Source organism: Eleutherodactylus coqui, chromosome 12, assembly GCF_035609145.1.
Source record: "Eleutherodactylus coqui strain aEleCoq1 chromosome 12, aEleCoq1.hap1, whole genome shotgun sequence".
NCBI lineage: Eukaryota > Metazoa > Chordata > Amphibia > Anura > Eleutherodactylidae > Eleutherodactylus > Eleutherodactylus coqui.
Genome location: NC_089848.1, coordinates 94,973,204 through 94,994,607, shown reverse-complemented (window position 1 = coordinate 94,994,607; position 21,404 = coordinate 94,973,204). Strand labels below are relative to the sequence as shown.

The 21,404-nt window shown below is 45.9% G+C and overlaps 1 protein-coding gene across 2 annotated transcripts in view; it reads left to right on the top strand.

Moving 5' to 3' along the window:
• Window positions 1–21,404, top strand: part of MAP4 (microtubule associated protein 4) — a 113,256-nt gene that overhangs the window by 65,148 nt on the left and 26,704 nt on the right. For both annotated transcript variants that reach the window (XM_066585499.1, XM_066585497.1), the window contains exon 8: window positions 906–2,207. In XM_066585499.1, coding sequence (XP_066441596.1) covers window positions 906–2,207 — 1,302 coding nt within the window. The remainder of the gene's footprint in view (window positions 1–905; window positions 2,208–21,404) is intronic.

Sequence of the window (21,404 nt, the reverse complement as noted above, 5' to 3'; positions counted from 1 at the left end):
TACTCGGTCTAACTTTTATCTCTAAGTGATATTAGTCACCAATCTCCTATAAGTATGCAATGAACATCTGCTCAGCCTATATGACCAGTGTGTTTATGAAGGACTGGGGGTCACTACTTGATCTTGCATGTGTTTTTTTTAAGTGCTTATGTTTTTACAAGGACATTTAGAAGCCACAGACCTGAAGATGTGTATAATGCTACTGCTAAGGTTATCAGGGACATGGGGCAAGTCTGTAATCTTGGCATTACTGGTCGACTTGAGGGAAAGTAGTCTACAATATACAGACCTATCAAAAACTCGCTGTACAGTTGTTGGAAGGCAGGCTGTCCAATCAGCATTCACCTTCTGCCCTCATTTTATGTATGAAATGATTTCCTCTCCAATACATTGTTGCTTTCACACCTGCATTAGGACTCAGTTCAGAGGTAAAAAATGTTGTGTCCCTCCGCCAGCCCCCAGCGCCCCCCCCCCCCCCCCCCAATCGTATTTGAATGGAAAGGTTTCAGCTGGTTCCATTTCAGATTTCAGTTTTTTGGGGGGAGGAAGTGGCACGGTGACAGAATAGATGCAAACTGAAGCCTTTCCCCTTTTTTTTAAAATTTATTCTTTTTTTTTTTTTATTCCCATTGGGGCAAAAACGGATCTGTTTGCTTTGTTTTTGGATGGGAGAAACCGGAAAAAAGAGACCCAACTCTGAACTGAGCCCTAACGCAGGCGTAAAAGCAACCTTATCTGACTAATTCCTTGATATTGCCTGCAGTTTCCTATCTTGTATCTGCACTTGGAGGCAGCTTACCTACTGACAGGCTGTCCAAAAAAAGACTGTTTATCACATAATCCCCTGTCCCCAGTCTTCCATTTTCTACTTTTAATGTAATTTACCTTATTTATTTTTCCTCTAGATTTGCTGAAGCCTGATTTCTATAATGAAGGCATAACTTCTGCCTACATTGAAAACCCTGACTCAACTACTGAACATTATGTGCATGACAGTCTCAACAACCTCGCTGTTGCTGAAGATAGGCTGGATGAAGCTACCTGTACCCTTCAGTCTGTGGAAAGTGGTCAACCTAGAGAAGATATTGCTACAGAGCAGGTGACTCCTGCTTCTCAGACCAGTGTTGAGCCACCTCGATCCCCTGTAGTTCCGGTTTTGACAGAACCCCTTTTGAAACCTGTTGACTTCATACAAGAAAATTCCCTTGTCGAACAGTTCCCTGCAGAGATCCATGCAGATCTTGTTTCTTTTGATTTTGACCAGGATAACGCAAGTCCAGTTTATCCTGCTTTAAACCAGGAAACTGGGTCTCCAGCCTCCCCTGCTAAATTGGTCCAGGAAGCAGAAACTCTGACCACTCCTATTGCATTACTCCAGGAAGCAGAAGCTCCAACCTCCCCTGTTGGTTTGGTTCAAGAAGGCGAGGTTTCGGCGTTCCCCGTTGCTTTGATTCAAGAAGGCGAGGTTTCGGCGTTCCCTGTTGCTTTGATTCAAGAAGGCGAGGTTTCGGCGTTCCCCGTTGCTTTGATTCAAGAAGGCGAGGTTTCGGCGTTCCCCGTTGGCTTGGTTCAAGAAGGCGAGGTTTCAGCTTCTCCCGTTGCTTTAGTTCAAGAAGGCGAGGTTTTGGCTTCTCCCGTTGCTTTAGTTCAAGAAGGCGAGGTTTCGGCTTCCCCCTTTGCTTTGGCTCAAGAAGGAGAGGCTTTGGCTTCTCCCGTTGCTTTGGTTCAAGAAGGCGAGGTTTCGGCTTTCCCCGTTGCTTTGGCTCAGGAAGGAGAGGCTTCGGCTTTCCCCGTTGCTTTGGCTCAGGAAGGGCAAGCTTCGACTTCCCCCTTCACTTCGGTTCAGGAAACGGAGGATACAGTTTTCCATATTGCTTTGGGTCAAGAAGCGGAGGTTTCAGTGTCTCCCATTGCTTTGGATCAGAAACAAGAGGTCCCAGCGTCCTCTGCAGCTTTGACTCAAGAAGCGGTCTCTCCAGCGTCCCCTGCTGCTTTGGTTCATGATTTGGAGGCTCCGACCTCTCCTGTTGCCTTAGTTCAGGACGTAGACGTTACGGCCTCCCTTACTGAATTATCCCAGAAATTGCCGAGCCCAGTAGAAGCATTAATCCCATCTGTGATAGAAGGAAACCAGCCACCTGAAGGACCACCAGAGCAGTTCGGTACGCCTCTTGGAAGAGATGATCTTCAACATCCTGGGGACCAAGGTAAAAATAAGCTGGAACATTGTATATATGTTTATGCCTTCAAATACATTAGTATTCAGGTTTTTTCCTCTCAAACACCCCATAATGTTTTTTTGTATTTTCTGACTTGATTGAATGTTTAGGAGGTTCAGTAATATTTGCCTGGTGGGATATTGAAATATACTGTGACATTTAATCTATTACGTTAATCGTAATATCAGTTTATTTACGAGGCTATTGTTCTTCTATATATGTTCTTAGATGGCCTCAAGCATTTTAGGATAGCTCTAAAGGTCCACCCAGGGCATTGCCGTGGACCTTAAACTAAATCAATATTCTACATACCTGTTTAGTATAAAACCTGGATTCGTTTTGGAAAACCTTACATATTCCTGTTATATCTACAGTGCCACTAAAGCAAAGTTCTTACAAAACAAGTGACCGACGTCTGGGCAGAGCGAAAACTGCTCTTGCACCTATTTCGGACACATTCCTAGAGCTTGGCTCTCCCAGTCCAGATTCACCTCCTTCCCAACCTGCCTATTCTGAATCCTTGTCCTCTAGAGCCAAAGCCTTGCATAAAAAAGCCCACGATATGATGGAAAGCCGAAGGGAAGCTACAAGAGATGTGGGAGATCCCGAAGGTGTCCAAACATTCATAAAAAAGAAAAAGAAGAAAACGAAACCGAGGAAGCCATTTGCACCCAAAGAATTGGAGATTGGTGAGGAAGATGCATTTACCAGGACTGGCAGTGAGCCCTTTTACACCAGTGCAGAGCAGATGGGACACATGGAGACTCCTGCAAGACGAGACCATGTGTTTGAGCAACCTCTGGGTAGTGCAGCAAATGGCACCGTGCCTGCCAGTAATCTTGCTGTAGCTGGGAGCACGCTGGAGTGCTGTGTTGAGAGGGAAGGTGACCTGACCTTGTTTTCGCAAGAGAAATTAATGCCTGCTCCACAAAAGATTGATTCTCCCTCCATCAAACACTTTGAAACCCCACCTGGCGAGCAAGAGGATAAAAGCCTTTTCGATCATCGGCCTTCCCTCATGGGAGAAAGTGGGAAATCTGACGCTCCTATAGAGACTATATTTGGAACTGCTGACACAGATGTCACTAAATGTCCTTATTTACATCCTGAAATTCTGCTCTCCGCTTCACATAAAGCATCGTCAAAAAGGGATGAAGTCAAGGAGAGCGGCTTGGAAAAAATACAAAGTGCGAACAAGCACTTAGCCAATGCTTTCCCGGGTGATGCAGCTGAAACTGTAAAGTGGGACAAGCCTAAAAAGAGGGATAAGAGAGCTGGCAACTATAGTCGTGGAGGGCACTCGAAAGACCCTAAGCATTGGCCGAAGGGTTTGGACAATCTTGAACTGGATGTACAGGCTGGAGGTGTTCCTGTAGCGTTGCCTTTGAATCCAGAAAGGGAGGCTCTTCGGGAAGAAAAGCATTCTCCTCATGTGATACCACAAGATGAATTGCAAAAATGGAAAGAGAGGGAACATAAACCAAAAAGAAACAATGTGAGCAAGAATTTAAGTTCTGACTCCACAGAACCCCTGTCTGATTTTGGTCATGGCCTAGATTTTAGAAATGTATCCGAAGAGAAGACTGCAGGGTTAGAAAAAGATCTGCACTGCAAGGCTTTTGATGAAAGGGACATATTAACTAGTGCTGTTCCGTTATCAGCCAATCGCCCGGTATTGGCTGGCTTTGGTGAGGGCATACCTAAAGACAATATCCCCTGTACGCCTTTAACACTCACAGATACTGTGGTTGGGTTAGTGTTGGGATCTATAGAGCCACAATTAAATCTCACGATTGTAGAAAATGAGCCCATTGCAGTCTCAAAAGACAAAGCTCCCGTTCTAAAGGCTGATCAAATTCTGGATACAAAAGAGTCTGTTGTAGAAGCAAAACCTGGCATGGTGGATGATGGCAAACAGCCAGTACAAAAGAGTAAACCTGTTATAAACCTGTCCTTCAAAGAGTCCCTTTTAGAAAACAAGGCCGATATTGGTCTGACTGTCGAGGAGCAGATTCCTAAAAGTAAGCCTAGTCCAGTCCTGAGCAGCAAGGAGCCAGTTTGTGAAAATAAGCCTAGTGCATTCCTAGGCAGCAAGGAGACCATTTTGGATAGTAAGCCTAGTGCAGTCCTGGGCGGCAAGACAACTTCGGATAGTAAGCCTAGTGCAGTCTCGGGTGGCAAGGAGCCAGTTCCTGATAGTAAGCCTAGTGCAGTCCTGGGTGGCAAGGAGCCAGTTCCTGATAGTAAGCCTAGTGCAGTCCTGGGTGGCAAGAAGCCAGTTCCTGATAGTAAGCCTAGTGCAGTCCTGGGTGGCAAGGAGCCAGTTCCTGATAGTAAGCCTAGTGCAGTCCTGGGTGGCAAGGAGCCAGTTCCTGATAGTAAGCCTAGTGCAGTCCTGGGTGGCAAGGAGCCAGTTCCTGAAAGTAAGCCTAGTGCAGTCCTGGGTGGCAAGGAGCCAGTTCCTGAAAGTAAGCCTAGTGCAGTCCTGGGTGGCAAGGAGCCAGTTCCTGATAGTAAGCCTAGTGCAGTCCTGGGTGGCAAGGAGCCAGTTCCTGATAGTAAGCCTAGTGCAGTCCTGGGTGGCAAGGAGCCAGTTCCTGATAGTAAGCCTAGTGCAGTCCTGGGTGGCAAGGAGCCAGTTCCTGATAGTAAGCCTAGTGCAGTCCTGGGTGGCAAGGAGCCAGTTCCTGATAGTAAGCCTAGTGCAGTCCTGGGTGGCAAGGAGCCAGTTCCTGATAGTAAGCCTAGTGCAGTCCTGGGTGGCAAGGAGCCAGTTCCTGATAGTAAGCCTAGTGCAGTCCTGGGTGGCAAGGAGCCAGTTCCTGATAGTAAGCCTAGTGCAGTCCTGGGTGGCAAGGAGCCAGTTCCTGATAGTAAGCCTAGTGCAGTCCTGGGTGGCAAGGAGCCAGTTCCTGATAGTAAGCCTAGTGCAGTCCTGGGTGGCAAGGAGCCAGTTCCTGATAGTAAGCCTAGTGCAGTCCTGGGTGGCAAGGAGCCAGTTCCTGATAGTAAGCCTAGTGCAGTCCTGGGTGGCAAGGAGCCAGTTCCTGATAGTAAGCCTAGTGCAGTCCTGGGTGGCAAGGAGCCAGTTCCTGATAGTAAGCCTAGTGCAGTCCTGGGTGGCAAGGAGCCAGTTCCTGATAGTAAGCCTAGTGCAGTCCTGGGTGGCAAGGAGCCAGTTCCTGATAGTAAGCCTAGTGCAGTCCTGGGTGGCAAGGAGCCAGTTCCTGATAGTAAGCCTAGTGCAGTCCTGGGTGGCAAGGAGCCAGTTCCTGATAGTAAGCCTAGTGCAGTCCTGGGTGGCAAGGAGCCAGTTCCTGATAGTAAGCCTAGTGCAGTCCTGGGTGGCAAGGAGCCAGCTCCTGATAGTAAGCCTAGTGCAGTCCTGGGTGGCAAGGAGCCAGCTCCTGATAGTAAGCCTAGTGCAGTCCTGGGTGGCAAGGAGCCAGCTCCTGATAGTAAGCCTAGTGCAGTCCTGGGTGGCAAGGAGCCAGCTCCTGAAAGTAAGCCTAGTGCAGTCTCGGGTAGCAAGGAGCCAGTTCCTGAAAGTAAGCCTAGTGCAGTCTCGGGTAGCAAGGAGCCAGTTCCTGAAAGTAAGCCTAGTGCAGTCTCGGGTAGCAAGGAGCCAGTTCCTGAAAGTAAGCCTAGTGCAGTCTCGGGTAGCAAGGAGCCAGCTCCTGATAGTAAGCCTAGTGCAGTCCTGGGTGGCAAGGAGCCAGTTCCTGAAAGTAAGCCTAGTGCAGTCTCGGGTGGCAAGGAGCCAGTTCCTGAAAGTAAGCCTAGTGCAGTCTCGGGTGGCAAGGAGCCAGTTCCTGAAAGTAAGCCTAGTGCAGTCTCGGGTGGCAAGGAGCCAGTTCCTGAAAGTAAGCCTAGTGCAGTCTCGGGTAGCAAGGAGCCAGTTCCTGAAAGTAAGCCTAGTGCAGTCTCGGGTAGCAAGGAGCCAGTTCCTGAAAGTAAGCCTAGTGCAGCGTTGGGTAACAAGGAGCCAGTTCCTGAAAGTAAGCCTAGTGCAGCGTTGGGTGGCAAGGAGCCAGTTCCTGAAAGTAAGCCTAGTGCAGCCTTGGGTGGCAAGGAGCCAGTTCCTGAAAGTAAGCCTAGTGCAGTCCTGAGTGGCAGAATGCTTGATACAGTGCTGAGTATCACAGAGCCTATTCTAGAAAGTAAGCCAGATACAGTCCTCTGCAGCAGAGAGTCCACTCCGGAAAAGAAACCTGTTACATTCTTGGATTGCAAAGTGTCTTCTCCAGAAACTAAGCCTGACACATGCATAGATAAAGAGCTTGTTCAAGAATATAGATCCGGTACTGTCTCTGCTGGCAAGGAACCTTTTTCAGAAGGCAAGCCTGATACAGTTCTAGGCCTTAAAGCTCCTGCTTCTGAAAATAGGCTCCAAAATGAAAGCAAACCTGCTGCAGTCTTAGGTAGCAAAGAAGCTACTCCAAAATCTGTAATTGTCCCTAAGGGCAAAAAGCTTACTCGAGAAAATAAGCATAATACAGTCCAGGACAGGAATGAGTCTGTTCCAGAAGAGAAGCCTGATAAAGTTCTTGGCCCCAAAGCTCCTGCTCCAGAGAATAAACCTGGTACAGTCTTGGGTAACAAGGGGGCTCTTCCGGAAACTAAGTCCGCTACTGTCTTGGACAATAAAGTGCTTGCTCCAGAGTGGAAGCATATTTTCCTGGACGATAAAGAGCACCTTCAGGAAAGTAAATGTGCTGCAAGCCTCGATGAAGAAGTTCTTGTTGAAGAAAATCAGCCTGTTAAAGTTATAGAAGGCAAAATGCCCATTCTTGAAGATGTGCCTCATACGGTACTGGATAACAAAGAGCTCTTTCCAGCAAGTAAGCCTACCACCGGGTCTGTTCTTGAAAATCAGCCTAGTACAGTTTTGAAGGGTGAGCTGTTCCCAGAACCCAGTTTCAGTTCTCCTGCGATGGGGAGCCAGTCTGAGACCATAGTCCAAGCTGGCCAGCTGCTTTCATCTTCAAAAAAGGTTCAAAATGATGGAAGTATTGCCTTGGACAAACAAGTAAAAGGCAAAAGGGGTAAAGTAAAATCAAAACCAAATGGTGCTAAAAGTTTGCATGATGCTGGTGATAGAGGTCTTGAGGTATCTGCCCCCTGCCTGCAGCCAAATGACCAACCCATGGAAGCCAACTTGGCAAGTTCTAAGAAAGCGGAGCGTGGATCTTTAAAGCGTCCTCATAGTTCAGAGAAGAACAAAAGCCTAGTTTTGACAGAGGCTGGGCCATTAAGCGCCAAAGATCATCTTACTAGAAATGATCAAGTAGAAGACTCCAGGAGTGATCCCATGGTTCCTCCTCTTCCACTGCTGGACGTAACTGCGAAGGAGCAAGCAGTTAAGGAGCTTCTTCAAGGACTGGACCCATTTGAGGCAGATTTTGGCTTTCCTCCATGCAATATAAAAAGTGACCAACCAGAACGACAAACAATGCTCTTTCCTTCATTGTTAAAAGGGACAAGTGACAATGTCTTCATACCTACTGGACTAACCCTTCAAGGTGAAATGGAACTGAAGTCCAGTGAGGTGGGTCCACTTAATATACCCTTGGAGCCCAATTTAAATTTAGATCCTCACTTAGCAAAGCCTTTAGAAACTGGGCATGTACATGGAGCTGAAAAACGGGGTCTTGTTAAAAAAGGGTCAGGTTTTCCTACGCCTAAAGCAGAGGAGAAAAGTTTTGGGCAAACGAGTGACCTTCTCTTAACAGAGAAGGTACAGGCTGAGGTCTCTGCACCCATAGGCCTGCTTGATTATAACTTCAATATTCAAGAAGGCTCTCTTGATTTTACAACACCCACGTTGGATGCCCTCAGTGAGGCTACAGTGAGGAACGAAGAATTTCCTGAAAAGGCTGTCAACCTCTCTAAAAATGATGTTCTAAATGTTCTTGAAAGTGATGTGGAATCTTCACACGTGGAAGACGGGCATGATGCAACAGAACGACAAGATGAAGCTAAAACCTTTCCTGAGGCACCTAAAGCTCCGACAACCAAAGATGCTTCAAAGGCCAAAACGAAGACCTCTCCTTCATCTTCCCATCTGAAGGAGCAGCATCCTCTTTTGGAGAAGACCCCTCCAAAGACTAACAAGGCTGAAGAGAAAACCAAAACTCCTGATCTGAAGGGCTACATGAGGCCTACAAAAGCTAGGGGTGCTGCCCCTGCATCGCCACTCTCCAGATCTGCAGGACTTGCCACCGTGAAACCCAAGCAGCCAAAAGAGCCCAGTTTAAGGCCGGAAAAAGGTGTGTTTTATTTTGCATCCCCTGGCATGGAGTTTACGGGCAAAGCATGGCTACATGCACCACAGCAATGGCATGAGGTTTGGCTGTTTTGCTGCTGCCATTGCTGCTTGTGTGGACACTAATAATGGTATAAAAGTACAGTAATACTCTAACCTTCTAGCAGGTACGGGTAAGAGCTGCAGACGGTCACAAGTGTTTTGTCCTATTGTGTTGGCGCATCAATTAATTCTTGGGTCTTGTGTGCACATTATAGCTTGTAATGTTGTGAACCGTTAACCTCGACCGGAAAAGCCACCTACATATAATGTACAGAAAAATTGGCCCTCTGCTTGCAATCAGTGAGTGGAAACTTCCTTTTCATTCAGAGGCTGAAATCAAGGTCAGACCTTGTCCTTTTTACAGCTGATGTCCTGTTGCTGTGATCTTTACATGCACGCCTCTGAATGTAATCCTGACAACCGGAATGGAAGCGTCCACGGTTTACCTGCTGACTGCATTCAGAGTTATGGAAAATGGCGCAATATAGAAATGGGGCTTATAGCAAAATCGGCGGAAAAGCAACACTTCCATTTCTTAGGCTGCCCTCACACAGCTCGGTTTTTACAGCGTTTAGCACAGCGATTGAAATGCCACGCTAAACGCTGTACAAAGCTTCCATTGACTTCAATGGGTCCTCGCAAACTAGCGTTCAAATGCAGTTTTTTTTTTTTTTGTTAGCACAGTCTACTCTATTTTCGTGCTTTGTAACGCACCTCATCACCCATAACAATGATGGAGTGTGTTAAATGTTGAGCGCTGTACAATGTGTTCAAAAATGCCGCTTAAAGTGACAGTAAAACGCAGCTATTTTGAACGGGGCATTTTGCGAACACCTGTGTGAGTGCAGCCTTAAAGGTAACCCATTAGTTCTTGTCCAGATCTGGAACAGTCATGAAATTTGGAGTTCCAACTCCACCGCTAGAGGCTTGATTGACATCTCCCACATGGACGCTAATAGTATTGTACAGGAGCCAGAGCGATGTCTGTCAATCCAGGACTGGTTGATTTGTTGCACTGTCTGTGACGGTTCTCAATCTGGATACCACCCAGAAGTCTGTTCTATTCTAACTTAGACATGGCATGCGGTGTGTCTGTAAAACGACTTTACTGAGATTTGGCTAGATCAGATTTTGGCATACAGGGGCTGGTTTAGAATCCCTCATATATTAAGGCAGTTTAAGGGCAGAAAAAGCTGTTGGGTCATTTTAAAGCTGTATTAGAAAAATGGAAGCTGCAGTGTGATTGGTGGCTAAAAGCTTTTTAAAGGGACACCGAGACGAAAACTTTTCTCTTTTGCCTTCTCTGCCCCCTCACCTCATTGCCTGTCACTCTGGATATCTCCTGTGTATTGCAGCCACTTCCATGCAGTGTAGCCTCCTGTCTGATGCTGATCAGGCACCATCATGAGTGAGCTTTTTTTCCCCCCCCTTAAATCAATCCTATGATGCATTTGCTGGAGACTGTACCATTTCTACCTGCTGGAGGACAGTTTTATCATTTTTTTTCTATGTTCACAGATCATCCTCTTGACTGTGTACGTATGGTCTAGTTTATTTAGGTGATCTCCATTACTGTAACTGACAGGAGCTGCGTGATCCTCATCCGTAACGGACAGTGTCTGTATCCCCCTCCCGGCAGTGTTAGTCTGTGTGATGCTGTTCCATGAATCCTAAGAAATTGACTCGTTTCAGACGGCATAATCCCAATTTTCTGCCGGATCTGTGGGCTCTGAGCGGAGCCTCTATTGCAGATATGAGCACAGCCTTGTTTGTTGGTTCCTGGGTCTGCACAAGATGTTAGATTTATCGTCGAGTTGCTCAGTTGACATTTTACTTCCATTCTCTTTCTTGAGTGAACGTTCCCCGGCAAATTGTACAAATTGTGAATTTGCTGGGATGAAGGTTGATTGTATCCTGCAGGAATAGATGTTCTGACAAGAGGAGCTTCCATAATAGCTGTGGGTCTATGCTGATCTAGATCTACCGGTAAACCTGCGCTCACCCCTTGTTATCACGGTCTGATCATCTGGAACAGTAGTCTCCAACTTGTGCTTCGCCAGCCTCTGTCAGCGCATGCTGGTACTTGTAGTCGGTTGGCGACTGATCCGGAATATCTGATCATATCTGCACTTGGGGGTGTCGGCCATAGTGGCTTGGATTTTTAATAGCATGCAATCTTTGGGCAGGGGAACGCTGTGACTTTTTGGTAATACAGCAGTAAGATGGCACTGCAAGTAATAATGCACATTTATTACATACTATATGGTTCGACCACGGCTGCCGGGGAAAATCCAAACTTGCAACTTTTTTCCTGCACACCAACAGAAGTCGCTGTGAGTCCATGTCGTTAATTTTAGTTTTTCTTCAGTGTCTAATGGGTGTTGCAAATCCTGAGGCCACGCTCACACATGGGTTCAGATAAACTGTGGCATTTTACTGCGATTTGCGTACAGCGTTTGACAGCAACGGTGTGAGTCGCCCAACTCGTACACTGCTTTCAGGTTTATAGCGCACTCTAAAATAGTTTTGTGATTGACTTAAAAGTGACAGCAAGCCACATACAGTTGCTTACTGGTTTGTGCGACCAGTATTGCCGCACGTCTTACTGCTTTCTGTTTTTTTTTTTTTTTGTAGTAGTAGTTTTACTTGTGAAAGGCAACGGGCTTGATCGGTTTCTTGGTTGCAGCATGGCCCCACCAGCGTTGTACAATGATAAATGATTGGGGTCCCCCAAATCCCCTGTGTCATTTCATGATCCAGCAAGCTTGACATTCGGATAACTTACTGGATATTTAAAGTTGCCATTCAGCTTTCCTAAACTCCTGAATGCCAATTCAACTTTGTTCCAGAACTAACTAGATTTGCCATTCAGGAGTCCAAGAAAGCAGAGTGAGGAATGCCTGCAGGATCTGCCATAACGGCAGCAGTTTGGGTTATCGCCCGGAGAGATGCGTCGTAGAAACCGCTGATCAGAATGTAATGATTCACAGAACCGTAAAGTTCAAGGAGTTGGGAAAGTGGCCGTGTGAACGGGCCTTATGTTTCATGTATGCGGGAAATGTGCATAAAGGAAGCGCATAAGAATGCATTTATTTACATAATGGTATGGGGTTTTATTTGTTTATCCCCTTTTTGGAGTAAAAACCTCCACTCTTGTGGTCATCCGTGAAATGCACAGGGCCGTTACTGAGAGATTTTAGGGCAGAATACGCTGGAATCTTGTACATGATCTTCCATGTTAGTTTGGTTTTGGTATTACCCCCCCCGACCTGAGGGGTCTTTCCTGTCCTAGCACTGATGCTTGTGGGGGGGTAAGCATGAAATGGGGGTAAAAAAATTATTCATTCACAAAACCCAGAACGCTCTGTTTAACCCAATTGTCTTCCAGAAGACTCTTCATTTCATGCTCGTTATCCTCCTTACGGGATGTTGCCATGGAAACCAGCGACGGAGAGAGTTCACTGAGAACTGGGAGGAAAGCGTTAAATCAGGGGGGAAAAAATAGCAAGCTAAAAATAGCGCGGGGGCGAATCATTTGCGGAGGGAGCTGGGTTAACCCCTGCGGTGCTGGGAGGATTCCCATCCTTGCAGATGTGATCCATATAACAGATCATCCATGAAAGCGCTCTTCTGCTGTAGTCGCACCACGCTTGTAGGAAAAGGTCACAGATAAAGGTTGTTGCTAACGATGAATGGTTTTTGCTTGTCTGGGTAATGATCTCTGGGGACTTTTATTAGTGCGTTTTGTGGTGAAGTATTTCCAGCCATTAGAGGCGTTTATTGTGTGCCGCCGCCGCCATAATGGTTTCTGCATGATTATGGCCTGCAGGCTAGTGAAAAGGGTATTCCCTCTTCCGTTTCAGTGTGTCCTCCATTGTAGCTAAGGGTCCTGGATGCCAAATCTATTGTATAGAGATATGCCATGTAATGGCACGGACTGCCCCCGTGCCAGCGATGGTGGCTCGGCTTGCCCTAGGTCCTAAATGATATACTTATCTAGTTAGACATGACCCCCCCCCCCCCTACAGTTGTATGAACTAGAGTAGCCATTCAGAAATTGGGAAAACTGGGTTGCACCCCCTTCCTTGTGACTGCTGGTTATCATTCAGCTTTCCCGGGAGCAGGAATGTATGTTACAATAGTGTCCAATCTAAGCAATCCCATATGAGCTCAACGCAAGACAAGCAAAACTCTGCCCTGTAGTTTGGGGCAATGTGTTGGTCTGGAGTCCAGGCCTACTGACGTAACACCACGAACGCAACTCGCAGCAGTAAAATCGCAGCTCAGTCCAACTTGGGATGGCGGCGCTATTCGCACAGCGGCTGTTCAAAGTCAATGGCAGCCGCCACACTACACAATTTGCGTAGCTCTGCTTACAGGTGCCTGGCGCGGGCGCCATCCTCAGCTAGGAGATGTATTGGCTCAGAGGGTGCAAAAATCAGGGCTTTTATTCATTCAGTAAGCAGTTTGACAATGCTGGAGTGTATCCAATTGCTGACACTTTTATTAGACTCTTATAATTAAGTGTTCTGTGTTTTCAATTATAAGATAACCCACGTAGGTATCCCGCCCACTGAGCTTACCGTGGCATATGTGTTGGCATTAGGTGTTAATTGATACCCATGCTGCCCACATGCCCATAGCGGCCAACAGAGATTTCTCTTGCGGCATATATCCGCATGTGTCTGGGTATACAATAGCTAATGCAATGCTACACATCCCAAAAATAGCAGCGTCTTGAAGCTAAAATGGCCAAAGGAGCGACAGTGGAAGTTAGTCTGTCACTTCAGGGGCCACGCTAAGTAGGTCTTCACAGAGCCCGGGGCCACACAAGACTGCAGCAAAAGTAGATTAATTTTGAAATGTCGGATTGGACCATTTCAGACCAAGGATTACAGAACAGATAATTGCCGAGTAGAAGTTGAAACGGACGAGTCATTGGTTCTCCTGCTTTGATCTGGCATTTTTAGATGCCCCCCCTCATAGGAAAAAACAGGTTGTCATTATTATAAGATGCAGGGTGTAATTGTTGTACCCAAAGAGTTGTCGGCTGCTCCTAACCCACCATAGATGGAATATTAACTGATCCAGCAGTATGTTCTTCCACATCTGATACACACTTCACCCTTTCCAATCCACTGACATCTGAAGACCTTCTGATTGAAGGCTGTACAGCTCCGATGTTGGGGGGCCTCTCCAGCATGTCCCATACCGCAGTGCTGGCTCTTGTCAGCAGATGGCGCCATTGTATAATGGCAAAAAGAGAGAGCCCCCTAGGAAATCCTGAATCCAAAATTGGATTGCAAAGGGTTAACTGTTTAGTCTTCACTTTGGTTCTGGCATTCTTTTCATGGACTAGGAGGCTCGGGATGAATGATTAGGATGGGCTTTACACACTGGATGTTAGTTTGAACTAGCTGAGAAATCCAGGTGGAGATTTCACTTATTGCGTTGTATGTAAAATCTGTAACAAAGGGCATGCTGGCAATTTTCGCTGGATGTGAATAGGGTTTAATACTCCTCACCTAGATTGTGCTCTACTCCACATTAAGTTTTTTTTTTTTTAATTTAATTTTTTGCTGAACTTCCATTGTTTTAATCTGCATCAAAATGTTGCAATGAACGTGACTTGAGAAAGGGTTGTGTATTAGTACTTGATTGTGAGCGTGTAAACTAATTGAATAAGATTGAAAATGTTTTTAAAAAAGCTGCGTTTGAATGATATATATATAATTTTTTTTTTTTTTTAAATGGTAATTGTTACCTATAAATAAGCGAAAGTCAACAATCGTTCTAAACACGATCCGATGACTAACGAGAATCGTGCACTTTTCATTCCTCCAATTTCTGCAGGACAAGTCCTCGTTGGCTCGCTCACATCGTTGTGTTTATATACACTCTCCGCTCAGTGCTTCACATATGAATGAACGATGCTCAGCGGTGATTTGCCTGTCTAACCGGGCCGCGTGAGCGCAAACGAGTTAGCGGTGACGTCGCCTGTTCAAACAATCGGCTAGTCTTGTCTTAAAGGGCCATTAAGCCTGTTTAAAGGAAAGTTCCGCTCTAATGAGACGGCGGCGTATCACCGGGAAATCCTGTGACTGATTGCTAGGGACACGATCCATAACAACCACATCTAAATCACTGGTAGTTAGGTAGTGTATCCCTAGCAACTAGACTGTCAGGCGTGACTAAGCTACTAGTCTTACAATGCTATTCACATGCCAGTGTTTAGACGAAGGACGACTACAGCTAGTCATAAATGTGAGATTTCACCAAATAAGTGTTATACCTATAACTAGTTCTGCGTGATTGGAATACATAGTGGCTCTGGGTTATCTCTAACAACGTTAGTACGAGGCAATGTAGCTTCTGTAAATATAGGAATTCTGCATATACATGGTGTATACAGTTTGGGTGCATGTATCGTATGTTCTGAATATCCCTGAAATTCATTTTTATCTTCTTTCGTGGTATTTTGGACATTCTGGCTGCTTAAGGTCTTTTTATATCGGTGGATGAAAGGAGGAACAGCTTTCGCAGGTATTGAGCAGATAACAATGGGGTCTGGTGGGGTCTCTTGTTTTCCCCTACCAAGCTGTGCCGTCGGCTTGGAGGAGGGGGGGACCCTGTAGGTGGAGATTACATTTTTCTTCTCTGCCGTGAACACAGAAGCAGATGTGATGTCACAGCGCGAGGCAGGCTCACTCTGCATGTTAGTCTTTCAGAAGCCGGAGCAAGCCAAACGAGAAAACAATGTCTTTCTCAAATCAGCAGTCCGCTGCGCTCAGCGAATACAGTCAGCTGTGCAATGCCAAAAATCCAGACACCATCTCGGGCAACGAGACCCAGAGAGAATACCCCAAAGCAGAATACGAATGGCAGAGGACGGAGGGGAAGCTCAACGAGATCGGTTTGAGCGTGAACAGCACCGGAGGGCAAATTAAAGATGGATTCGTTAAAAGCGCCGGCTTCACGGACGAGGATAAACTGTGCTTCTTTGAAACCAAACTAGACAAAAGCCTGCAGCTGGGATCCAAGGAGAAGGTGGAATGTGAAGGGCAAAGTAAAAGTAGCCAAATCCTGTCCAATCCTGACCAACTCTCCTTCTTGGCAGATCCGTTCTCTTGCTCCAAGCCCGCTGATGTCGTCAAGCCCAACGATGGACCTTGCAGGATCTTCGATTGTTTTGATCCAATCTCTGCAATCACTGACCAGGAAAAAGCGGCTACCAAAACCAGCAGGATGCCTTCCCACGAGAAGGAACAGCAGCTTTACGGGCAGTCCGAGACGGAGATGCTTTTCCAGAACCAAGGTGCAAAGGTTTGGAATTGCAATTCTAATCCCATGATGATTGACAATTCCATTGGTAAAGACAAGTATTCTCAATCCGACCACCACCTGAAGAATGGGCGCGCCGTTGGTCATTCTGAGCCGCCAAAAACCACGGTGGAGCTGGCACAAGATGACTTTAAGCCCATCCCTGCCAATCGCTCTAATGACCATGATGAAGATGGGTTCAACATGGACACAGATTATCAGCTTGATAGCCTAGATGATTGTCCGCTACTAGATAGAGCTTCCTATCAGAGGAAGGCAATCAGGAGCGCGCAATGTCTGAATGCTCACACTTGGCTGTTCCTCAAACAGTCAATGTTGCCGATAAGTATCCTGAGACTTTCATAGGAGCTAAAGACAACCTCGATCTGCTGTCACCACCTGGTGGCTTGAACCACAACCAGACCGCACTGGCGAAAAAACAATCCAATTCCATGAAGAGATCTATGACCGTTAGCTGAAGAGCAGGCGACTGGCTACGACTTCAGTAACAGGCAGGACATCGCTGGCGGCTTCTTCTCCTCTTCCTCTCTTATAAGGATCCTCTTGGCTTCCAGGATGAGAAGGTAGTGATCGGCCTCCTTTTACTGGTCAAGACCTTCTGTCCTTGGCCATGCCATTGACAAAGCTGGATAGCGTCCCGGAAGTCGGCATTGGTGAGAAGAATGAAACCAAGCAGTTGGAATCTCCAATCCTTCCTCTTCTAATGCCTTGGAAAATAAGAAATCTGAGCAGGAGAAGATGAAATTGAAGACTCGGAGGAGACCTCCAGATCGCCTCTAAGGAAAAAGTGGTGGATGATAAAACCAGTATCTCTTCGTTATCTCCTAAGGAACGGGTGCCCAGGATGGTAAGTTCTAGAATTTTAATGTCTTGGACAAAGTGCCTGGAGAAGAAAATAGAACAGGTCCACCTAAAATTTAACACATTAAGTCCTCAAGTCTTCTACCAGGCTGTTAATTTTCATGTATGCATGCATTTATAATACATATATTATAAAAGTATTTTTCCCCTTTTTTACTTGGGGGATATCTCATTAAGGATAAGCTAGCACTAAAAAAGTGCTTCTACTACAGGATTTATCCCTCAGCTTTTCTAGGCACCTGAGTGGCACATCTGATCATCTACTTCCTTACAGATCAATATTGAGGCAGATTGCCATTCAAAGGTCTGGAAAGCCTGAAAGGAATAGAATGGCAGCAATATTGGTTGTCACCCAGCTTTCCTAGAAAAGCTATATGGCTAAATATACACTTCTCTCTCTGGTCTGGAATGGCTTTTATAACATTGGTTACATTGGGCTTTTGTTATAGTGACAGATATGGAGAGGTGCGGATGTGTATAGCATGGGGGATGTGCCTTACTCCCCAAGGTCTGTCGTAAACAAGATGGAGTATAATTTGCAAAGAATAAATTCAAGTGTAACATGGTGAGATGTAGCAGAGCTGGTGTTGGTCGGATTGGCAGAGCAGGGTCTGTCATTTGGCACAGATCAGTGTGCTGCATGTAGCTTTTCATAGGGATTACAGGTTATCTTTATCTTTAGAAGTTTCACCAAATAAGTCCAAAAGAGTGGAAGGAGGTTTTCCCTCTTGTACAAAACTTGGCTTTTTTTTTAATAAAAGGGGGAGTGGGCTTGGAAGGGGGCAGAGCTAGCTACAGCCCGTCAAATTCACTAATTTCTGCAAGAAACTAGCATATTACAGCGCACGGCTTTTATCAGGTGTGATCTGCGCTGGATTTTAGAAAGTGGCGCACGTCTGGTATGGGTGCGCCAGAGTAAGAGCCTCTTGGATAACTGTCGACAGTAAGATGCGCCAAACGTAAACCACTAGTCTTAGATTAACATCCCCCAATACGCCATAAATGTCTGCTTGGAGGATCAGACGCTGCCCCTTGATCCTAAGCCAACGTGGGTGGCAGTGCCACAGGTTGGAGCCATCTGACATGTCTTCAGCTCTGCTACATGTTTCTGTGCTTCATTAAACGACCCGTCGTCTACAGGTTTTTTTTGACACTAGGATGCAGTCAGCTCTGCGTTTCATTGCAGATGGGCTTTATTTCTTATAATATCCGTGACACTGAACAGTTGCTTGAGTGACTTATTTCATGCTTGCTGAGCTTTCGGTAATATTTTTTGTTGGTGGTTTCTGAATTCCTCTTAACCCTTACAGCCTCATTCATGCAGTAGTGACACCAATGACTGAAATTTATTAACACAAACTTTTTTTTTTTTCTTTTTTTTTTGTGTATACTTCTCCCATGCAGACTTGGTCTCCATGGTTACAGACTACAATTGAACTGTGTAGTCTGATTAAGACAATTTTTCTTTTTCTTAGACTTGTACCATGTATATTATCACTCCCCCCAACCCCGGGCTTCGCTGCATAGCATGCTTTTAAGACTTTAGTGGCAATCTAGATGCTTCTTGTTCATTTTTTTTCTCTCCCCCTTTTGGGAGAATTTTTGGAAATGTGACTTTTACAGATCAATTGACTTTTCAGTAAGTCAGCTGAGTCTAGAATCAGATAAGAGCAGATGCAGCAAAGATCAGATTATGGAGACTCCTCTGTAATGCAATTTACCAGAAACGAGAAAAACAAGATATAAAAAGTGTTTCAGTATTTTATGTATTTGTTAACGTGTTTGGGTCATCAAGCTTGTCTTGGCATACGCTGGTTCAGAATGTATGGGGGATAGACGCTCGTTCGTCCCCCATGTGGTTTCATCGTTGTCTGCACACATGACCCTCCTGTTAATTCTGGGAGAGGTGCTGCCAATGACAATGGGTTTTGTGGGGGGGGGGGGGGGGGGGGGGGTTTCAGCTGCACAAAAAATGCCACCAGCCAATAAACAAAGTGTTTGTTTGCTGGTTCATCAGGTGACACGGCCCAATGATTGGGCAAACTAACGTTTCTATGAATGATCTTCCCTGTTCAAGGATGCAAAAGGCCCTTTGGATTCAGTATTGAGCTAAAAAGTGTTTTGTTTGTTTTTTTTATTTTTTTTATTTTTTATTTTTTTTGTCGCTCAGATTACAAATGCAAGCAGACCTTAATATGAAAACTGCTGGACCATGTTTGATGCCAGCCAAGCCTATCCTGGCTGCACCAACCATTGGGGACTTGCCGTTTCCACAAGCTATTTGCTTTAGTCGTCCCAATCGGTCATCCATGTTTGAATTGTATTTCTTTTATTTGCCCTCAAAAAAATTACAAAAGCCAAGTAAAGAAATTCTCTTGCACAGTTGTCACACAGCTTTCCTAGACCCCTAAGTTGTGAGTTTGGGGCATGTATTGATTGATACCACAATAATTTGTTTTTGCCATGCAGGAGTCTGGCAAAGCTGGGTAACACTCTATACTGCCACCATTTAGAGTTTTCAGTGTGAGCGGTGGATTACAACATCTCAAGTAACTTACCATTCTAAACTTTGGAAGAGCTAAGTGCAAACTTATGCTCAGTTTTAGGGCCCCTTTACATGGGACAGTTGTCGGGGCGCAGGAGTGTCTGCCAGTCCTGCCAGCGATAATCACGCCTGGGTCTTTTACACTGGAGCAATCATCACTGAATGGAGGGGGAGCGGGCTGGAGAAAGTCCTAGTCCACCCACTTCTGTTTACACGGGCCGATCGTCATTTAATTTTTTATGCCTGCACAAACCGAACAATGAATGAATTCATCGATCAGATCATGTGTGCGTTTATACTGACCGATGATTCCGATTCCAGTGATCTGGGCAGTGATCGCTCCGTGTAAAAGGGCCCTTACACTCGAGGGTAGAAACCTGCCTCATCAGCCTGTGGGATGTGGTTGGCACTGTGCCTTTCAGGAGTTTGGGAATGCTGGGGGATTCTGTGAAAGCTGTACTAGCCGTCATACCCGGCTCTTCCTGAGTATGCTGCTTAGATAGTTTTTGGGCAGTGAGGAGAGTAGGTGGTCCTTATAAAAATCCATATATTTAAAGAGGGGGGGGGGGGAGTGAACCCCATCAAAAGGGAAATTATGTAGGTAACAAATTAGTTTTTAGGGGGTTTTTTTTGTTTGTTTTTTGTTTTTTTGTTTGTGTAACGGAGCTCTGAGGTCATGTGAGGACAATTAATACTGAAGTGGCCACAAGCCTTAAGCCGGATTACACCACTGCTGGGGATTGTAGTAAAAGAAGAATAAAATGGAAATGATTTGGTTTTTAGCCTCTTATATAAATTGCAGCTTTAGCCCCACACAGCATTGCAGATGTCCCGGGTGTCTCCACCTTGTTTGCTCTTTGGCCGGATTCACAATATATATTTTTTTCTGCAGGGAAACCTGTAGAAGAGGCAGTTTTCTGTACAATTCCCCCCATCCCCCTAGTTTTCTGGCTTGTCTGCAGTGTAAAGAACAGCTATTTTCCTTCTGGTTGTCAGTTGTGTTTTTATGCTAACATGCATAGCCTCATAGAGAAAATATCACATAGGAAGAAATGCTCAAAATGAGATGAAACAGAATGAAGTTCCGAGTAGTCATTAACCCTTTCCAATCCACTGTCTGAACTCTGAAGACATTATGATTTAAGGCTGTACAGCTCCGATGTTGGAAGTCGTCCGTCGGGGTTCTCTTACTGTATATTGCCAGCCCCTCTGATGTCGGAGCCTATTCAACGTGTCATATTATGCAGTACTGGCTTTAGCCAGCAGATGGCGCCATTGTATAACGGCAGAAAGAGTAAGCCCCCCTAGGAAAACAAGGATACAAATTGGATTGGAAAGGGTTAATGCAGCGTGGCATTGATTGCATGAGCGCTGGAATGCTCTTCTGGGGTGGTAGTGACTGCGGTCCACAGCTCTTCATTACAAGCTGTGGAAGAGCGTTCATTCGATGTCTGGTCGTATCTCTTTAGATTCTTTACTGGAGAGAGATCTGGGGATCGTGCTGACCAAGGAATCCTAATGACGCACCCCTCTTGCCTACTAGAGGGGATCAGCTGCTGATGTAGATGGCACCCTAAACCAGGACTACGCTCTAACGATCTATGTTGTGCTTGAAATTGGCGGAAGGATCTGCTGTTTCCTCAAAGCAGTGCCAGTAGTGATCACTGAGACAGAATCTTGCTTCATTGCTTACCACATTGCGCCATTCAGCATGCTGATGGGTGTGGCGTGCGACCACCACAAACGTTCACGATGGTGTACTGTAAGGGGCAGTCTTGGCAACAGATGGCTCGACCAGAGACCTTCCTCAGCAAATTCTGTGCGACAGTCATTGTCTATATTGGAACGTCCAATCTGCAGCATGTAGCAAGCCGTGGATTGTGGAGCCGCTACTATGACGCCAGATGTGTCGATTGTGCATTGTTCATTGCTCAGCCCCTCTACAATGATGCACATTATGTTCTGCTGACCAGTACCCAGATTTGACCCACAGTTTTGGCATTCAGTGTAGTTTATGATGGCTGTACACGGCCCTGTGATAAAACCTTTTAGCACTACTTTAATCTTTGTCCCAGACATAAAGCTATGGACATTCCGCTGCAAATTAGCCCCTGTGGGGCCCCGGCCTTAT